Source organism: Rhea americana, unplaced genomic scaffold (genome assembly GCF_003343005.1).
Source record: "Rhea americana isolate MKP2758 unplaced genomic scaffold, rheAme1 scaffold_7, whole genome shotgun sequence".
Classification (NCBI taxonomy): Eukaryota; Metazoa; Chordata; class Aves; order Rheiformes; family Rheidae; genus Rhea; species Rhea americana.
The window spans coordinates 10636692-10644125 of NW_028186867.1; the positions used below are offsets into that span (position 1 = coordinate 10636692).

Sequence of the window (7434 nt, forward strand, 5' to 3'; positions counted from 1 at the left end):
GCCCCTTGGCGTCCCRTTTGCTCAGTGTGGTTGCATTTGGAAGGCAGGGAGGCATCTCCCACAGGGTGTGCTCTCAGGGTTTTCAGCGCCTCATCCAGAAAGAGGGGGGGAAGGTGGCCTCACCCGCCAATGTTTGCAGAGCAGGCGGGAAATCTGTAGTCTCCAAAAGTGCTTTCAGGGGAAGAGAGAGTGAAGCAGAAGAAGCCTGATCGTAAATAATAAAGCCGAGGTGCGAAGGGCAGCTCTGTGCATTTTGGGCTCTCACCACAGCCTGGTGAGGGAGGACCTATCTTTCCAACACTGCTACTTCTCCTTCTAGGATGGACAGAAAGTGCCATGCAGGGTTTTAGGGTCATTACTTCCAGGAGCAGTCTGCAGGWATGTTCCTCATTTAGCTGCGGGGACTGTGCTGAGAAAAAACATATTCTCCGGCCACAGTATTGTTCCCACCAAAGGCAAAAGCTGCCTGGGAGAGCGTGCACACATCCAGGCAGAGGAGCATAACGCTCCTCTGACTCTTCTTTCTCTTTGCAACTGCAGTGGATACTCTTGTGCCCTACAACCGAGACAGTGATTTCACCCGTATCCCACACATTTCACTCAGGAATTTTTTTCCTTAAGGGAGAAAAGAAAAACAAATCTAAACAAAACGGTGTTTGTAAACTGTTGGGGAGGGTGGAGAGGGAGGAGGACAATAATTTTGGCGGTCTTAGCCTCAGACCAGAGAGAAATGTTATTCATCCATGCACAACATATAATTCAGCCTAAGTGACAGGCTCTGCTCTGGAGAAATCCTGGCCTGAGCTGCCTTCGAGAGTCAATTACTGCCTATTCCCAGGGAGGCGGGGGGCTGGGGGCCAGACGGAGCAGAAGGGGCTGCCAACAAGGCATGGGGAAATTTACTCTGTGTCAGCCGGCATGACACAGTACCTCATTTGTGGATAAATGTAAATCTGCTCGTTCTTTTTCACAGGCACTAAAATGTACAGTCTCTCCTCCCCCCTCCCTCCCACCATCCCCAAACTGGAAAAGAAATCAGGACTCTCTTAGAAAGCTACCTTATATTTCAATCAATCCTCTTTCATAAAAGTCATTTAAGGTAAATACCTGTGCAGACCTGTGGCCCAACTATAACATTTACGATGGCCCAAATCYTGAATTCCTCGCTCAGGCAAGTTTTCCATTGAAGTTAATAGAATTTTGCTTGAAAAAGAGCTGAGGAAGACCTGAATATTGTCTAAGGATTCAGTCTCTTGCTTGTCTGCCTGAAGCACTGCTGCCATTCCAGTGAAGTAAAAAATGAATTAAATTCCTCAAAAATACTGATCCCTCAAAACTTATGGAGAAAAAATGCATTGTTTTTGTGCATAAAATGTATTCAGAATCTCATCAAAAGAAGAGTAATTCCCAGGGAAAGAATTTGGAAAAAGTCAAAAGAGAACATCTCAAAGTAAATGAAGTACTTATTGCTGAAAAATGAGCTTAGATACATCTCAGCAAACGCTAATGCTCAGAATTTACTGCATCATTCATGCCTTCTCCAGTAAGTTTCTTATCTCTCGTTTGGTATCACAACAAGGGATTCTGCATACTCTGTATAAAATACAACAAGACTGTGATTTTTGCAGTAATAAACTCTACACATGCATGACAAATCCAAGCATGCAAAATGTTTAACATCCCAGTTCACAGATACTTTGGGGACAAAATCCGATTATGAGTTATATGCCACAATAAATAGGGCTCAACGTTTCATAAAGCAATTTATAGTTCATAAAAATGACAAAATGTACCTGTCAGATAGAACGCGGAGAGCAGATCTCTGTGCTGCCTGCTGGAAGAAAGGGCAGAGATGTTTATTTTATATTCTGACTTTAAAATTACGAGCACAATCAACACTTTAAAAAATGCGTTACACACATTTTTGTCACGTGTCCAAATTTTAAACTACTAGCAAAGTAGCAGAGAGTCTATAGTAAAATGGACATTCCAGCCTAGTAAATGTAAAAACACTTTGTTAAGTATGCCATAAACCAGAAGATTGTCAAAGCACTGCACAGTATTTGAGGTCTGAACTACTCTATTTAGATGATTTTCTGCAGGGCTCCGAAAACTCTGCAGGGCTCAGCTCTCTTCCTTCCCCTCTCCCCGCTTCCGCACTCCCACTCCCTCTCCTTTACCATTAGTCTCCTCCCATTCTTCCACAGAAACAAACATCACATATTTGGTTCCTTTTGCGATGAAGCCTGTAGCTATAATTATAAATTTAGCAAAGCCTGCCAGGGCTGCTGCGGACTTTCCGTGAGCGCTGCCATGTTAATCTGCTGGCAGCTTTAGACTACACAGGACAGGATTGACCTGTTGCTGGTTTGCTCCTCGGTTTTTGCCTAGTACAACTCTTTGGCTGGGATGGGGAAGCGTGGTGCTTGTTCGTGTGTTAACCAGCAGTTCTGGGAATAGAAATCATAGCCTCTCAAGTTTAAAAGGACTCCCAAGCCTATCCCTGAGACAGTTTGCCACTTTATTATTATTATTCTTTCCCTCCTTGAATCATTTCAAGTGGTGTGATTCGTGGCTTCGGCACAGTAACTAGCTGCTAAGCAAAGATGAAATCCATCAYGTGTTGACAACCTACTTTAAAGCCTCAATTCTACTTGTATGCGCCCAGAGCGTGCCCTCTGCAGCAGTGCCTGCCCAGAGCGTGCCTCCCCTGGCTCGTAAGGGACGCAAAGGTAAGCGGGGCAGAGAGGCAAGGGGCAGGGAGTGTCAAGTGATTTTTCTCTTTGCAGGTGGATGTGTTTCAGACCACTTTCTTTGGCTTCTCAGGCTGCGGGGGCAGAGGGGGCTTGTCCGCATCCATATCCATATACAAATCACGTGGCTTGTAGGCACCATTGTCTGTGCTGGAGAGCATGAAAGTAATCTTTCTGGCTAATCAAAATGCTACTGACAGGTAGCAAGGAAAAAAAAATTGATAAAACCTGCCTTGTGGTTGCTGTGAGGAGTGCTTTTCAGAAAGGTGTGAAAAGATCCTCTGGGCAGAACTCTACAGATCTGACAGGAGTGCAAAAATCCTTTGGGAAGGGTTTCAATCTGATTTTGGAAGCAGGATTTCTATTGAAGGAACATCCTGGAAGAACTTGTGCCTCCTGGGATCCTCAGGGAGAAGCTGTTTGCCCTGTCTCACAGAGCAAATTGTCAGGAGATGTGGGCTATACCTCAGMCTCAGTGGTTGGCGTGGCTTGCAGGATGGCTTTGTCCTTAGCGTCAACTTTTTGCTCTGCTCAAAAAACCATAGGATAGWTTTGAAAGGTCCCTCCAGCTAAGTGTGAATATGCCCATGGCATGAGTATGTCCTTTCTAGTGCAACAAAAGTAATATGGGGATTGTGGTATYTTTCACTGTCTCCAGTAAGTCATTCTTTCTGCACGGTCTTTAGATACAACTCTATGTGTTATCCAGTCGATGTGATACAGGACACTCTTTAAGGAGAGCAACTACTTTGCATTCCTCTAGGATGGCATCTTGCCTCTCTTGCCTCTAAGGAGGATCATTATGATAATTTCATCTGACTTCTTGTGCACAAAAGCAGGAGAGATCCAAACTTTAGATTAAAGAGGGTCTTATGACTTAATCTCTTCCTTAAAAACCCAAGTCAGCGTAAGTCCATCCCCTCCCACACTTGATTACCCTCACTAGGAGGAAGCTAAGTCCCTCTTGAGTTTGAGGTGGTCCAGCTTCCAATACTGACCTCTGCATTGTATTAAGCTTTTGCTTGCAAAGCTCAGGAGCTTCCCCTCACTATCAGTGTCCTTTTCCATGGCCAAGTAATCGATACTAATCAAGTCACCTCTCCTTCTCTCCCATCAGCAGCTGGCACAAGCCTTTTGCTCACAGGCAGCCACTATGTGGCAGTGCAGTTTAAGTCACCTTTAACGTTTCCTACTCTTGGCTCAGGCTGCCTCTTGTGCTCAGGTGGTGGTGTAATGAAACAGGTTAGAAAACTGATCCAGCTGAAAGATAATATTTTTTTAAAACCCCCCCCCCACTTTTTGCCATGTTATTTATAATCTGGATCCATTTTCCAAGCTATTTCCTTGTGTGCTGCTGTCAYAGGAGAGGGCTGGGATGGTGGACGTACCAGATGTCCCCACCATGGGATGCTGGGGGCAGCATGCAGCAGAAAGCCTGGCAGGTAAGAAGAAAACATGTCTGCCAAGGGGTTCACTTGCTCTTGACTCCTCTCTCACACCTTTCTGGGRAGGTGCAGAGATCTCAAGGGGCAAGGTGTGTGGCTGCTGGGGTATCTAGAAACACAGAAGGAGATGGGCTGGTCCATAGCCATTATCCTCATGGACCTCACAGAGACCTGAAGAAAGAGAACATGGACTTTGATAATGCTAAAAAGCTCCCACAGTGGGAAGTGGGGTGCTATTTTATTTCCCTACCATCTCTAATTTTAAGAGATAGAGAAGCTCTGGATACTTTCTCTTTCAGTCTAGATGAAAGCTGGCCTCTGCAGGGAAATGAGGTGAGAAGACAGGATAGCCCTCTCATCTTAATTTGTTTAGAGTGCTAAATTGTGCCAGTCCGTGTGGTATCGGACTGCAGCCGCAGGTACCAGTCTTTAGTTTCCATCTTGGTATGTCCAGATGTTGACCACTTTGAGAAGGTGATCCTTTCTGGGCAAGAAAATTCATCCACATGACAGGCAGGGCAGCAGAGAAATGCACAAGTACTTTTCAGTGAGATCATTCTATTTTTCAATTAAGTTCTCTTTCAAAGTCCTTAAATAAATGTCCTTCTTCACCAGGATGCACTGCAAAATGCATGGGGGCAACTACCTCTTTGCTTGATGGTAGCACATTCTGTATATAAAACTATTGATGTCTCTCTCATACTGTTTGCAAATGCAACCGTTTTTGGTTTTATATTTGCATGACCCCCTGACTGTGACCCATTTCTAAATGATGGGAGAATGAGATCCAGTTGCAAGTGGTTAAGTTTACTCTTCCTCCCTGGAGAAACACATCTATTGCCTTCAATGAAAAGCAGTTAGCAACTATCTGGCAATTTTAATTCTAGCCTGTATTGCTCCCCTCTCCTGGAGAAAGCGAGCTGTTGTAATTAAAGGTAGTTAGCAGTTCCCTAGCATGTATAAATACTTGCAGCCACTAATTACAGGCTGTTCTCTCACTGCCCTGTTAGAAGACTGGGCTGCTCAACTTAAAGGGAAATATTTGCCCTTGATTCCTGCTAACAGGTTCTTTGTGATCCCACTCAAACCTTTCCATGAATCGCCAAGGAAGGGGTCATGACCCATAGTTTGAGAAACCCTGCACTATGGAAACAGTTTTCTGTGATTTATTATGCCTCTAATACGCCTGTTACATAGATAATACCTAGCAATGTAAGCMAAAGGGTGGTACTTAGTATATCATATATTGCCTGCACCACAATTTTTTTAATAGCTTGCTTTTGATGTGCTATTTATTTTGCATTTTCTTCTACATTGTTAACACCTTCAGTGAGCTCAATTCATCATCCATCAGGAAAGAAGATGAGAATATGTTACACATTCTTGTTTATTCCTGGAAGTGAGTAACTGTACTGATAGAAATTTGAAAGAAGTTTGTAGTTTGATGTTGCTGACAGAGTTTGAAGATTTTCAAGACTTATCACGAAAAATCAGGTGCTTTGAGRTGCTTAATATTCTGTTGATAAGTGATCAAGCTACACTCAGGTGTGTTCACTAGTAATGAGCATAATCCTGAATTTTCAGTTCTTGGAATCAATGGAGTTACTCATGGAGTAAAGTTCTCCTCAATATGAATAAGGGTATTGGAGCCCATCCCATCACATACTAACTTTAATGCTGAGTAGGAAATAGGTAGAAAAAATCACTTAGGTGACTCAGGTACTTGGGAAACTAGACATAGTAAATGAGATGAATTACTCAATTTCACTACATCAGGAGTTGCAAATTACAAGATACCAGCTGGATAGACTTCCCCACTCCCCACCTGAATTGGTTATAGATAAATTTAGGACAAAGTTTCATTGATTTGCCTAAGGTCATTAATCATTCATGAAAGATTCTAGCTGTACCCCAAGACTACTGAGACAAAACAAGTTTTCAGCCAGCAGTAATCATGTTCGGGTTCTCAATCTCTAGAGATTTCATCTCCTTTCTCCATCCTTTATTGCAATGAACCAGAGCTTGGGAACATAATCAGCACATATTCAGGTTTCAGTGTGTGTTAAATGAACTACCAAAATTACTTGAAGTGTCACAAGTTGCAATCTGTTGTTGAAGGGAAATCAAAGAGGAAATTAAATGCTTTCATTGTAATTGGGACTGAGCAGTGAGCTAGTTCCTTGTAATTGGGACTGAGCAGTGAGCAGAACAGGTTGAATAGAGCTATTGAGCTGGAGATACTGGAGTGTTAAGAGTGGTCCCCAGAAATCCTCCATCTTTTTTGTTTGTTTTTAATCTAATTGGAACAGAATTGTTTCATAAACTGTGAGGCTTGCAGGCGTTTTTGGAAAAGAAGCAAATTAGAGCTATGGAAGAATGTTCTGCTGTGCTTGGGAGAATGTCTTGGAGGCACTGCTGACTGCATATGGATGCATTTGCTAAACCCCACCCAAGACACATTTTGGCAAATAAAAGCCAGTAAATTGATGGTTGATAGACTCAGGCATTTTTTTTTCTCCATTTCTTCTGGCATGTGGATTAAGGGTATTATCAGGAGAGAGCTCAGTTACAGCAATTGTATGGACTTATTCCACTGTAAGAGACTTCAGTGAGATGGTGCAGGTGCGCACACAGTGAGAATATGAACTGCTTCTTTGGTGAAGGTGTAAGGTGTCACAGAACTTACCACCCACACATGACTAAATTCAGTTGCTTCCAGAGCATGTTATTTGTCTTTCCCTGGTGGTAGGTTTTGCCTTGGAACTACGTAGTGAGCCAGTTATTCTCTAAATGAGAATCTCCCTCATGAACAGCCTTTCCAATTGCTGAATGTCACCCTCTATCAAAATGCAGTTAGTGAACTGTAGATTGGCTTCTCCTAAACCAGGATTAAGGAAAGATACCATGACCATATACTGCTGTTTGGGAAGGACACCAGAACAGATGTTTTTACATCTGCTTTCTTTCATGTTTTGGTTTTCATATTTCTTCCATGTTGATTCTGTTTTAACTTCCTAAGGCTTTGTTTGCCTGTAATTTAAATCCAGTTTATTCCTAAACTACTGAAGCCGAGAAGAAGTTCTGTGAATGGCACAACCTGACTGCTTGCCATAACAGGCCAAAGGACTCTCCAGTTCTTCTTTCTGCTTCAGATCTGGGAGCTATTATGAACCTAGAGCAAATCTTTTGGATAATTCCCTGATTGTGATAAAAAAAAAAAAAAAAAAAAAAAAAAA

The 7434-nt window shown here is 42.9% G+C and overlaps 1 protein-coding gene across 1 annotated transcript in view; it reads right to left on the bottom strand.

Moving 5' to 3' along the window:
* Positions 1–7434, bottom strand: part of AFF3 (ALF transcription elongation factor 3) — a 277596-nt gene that overhangs the window by 74293 nt on the left and 195869 nt on the right. The window contains exon 9 of the mRNA XM_085321605.1: positions 1794–1834. Within this exon, the coding sequence (XP_085177731.1) occupies positions 1794–1834 (41 nt within the window). The remainder of the gene's footprint in view (positions 1–1793; positions 1835–7434) is intronic.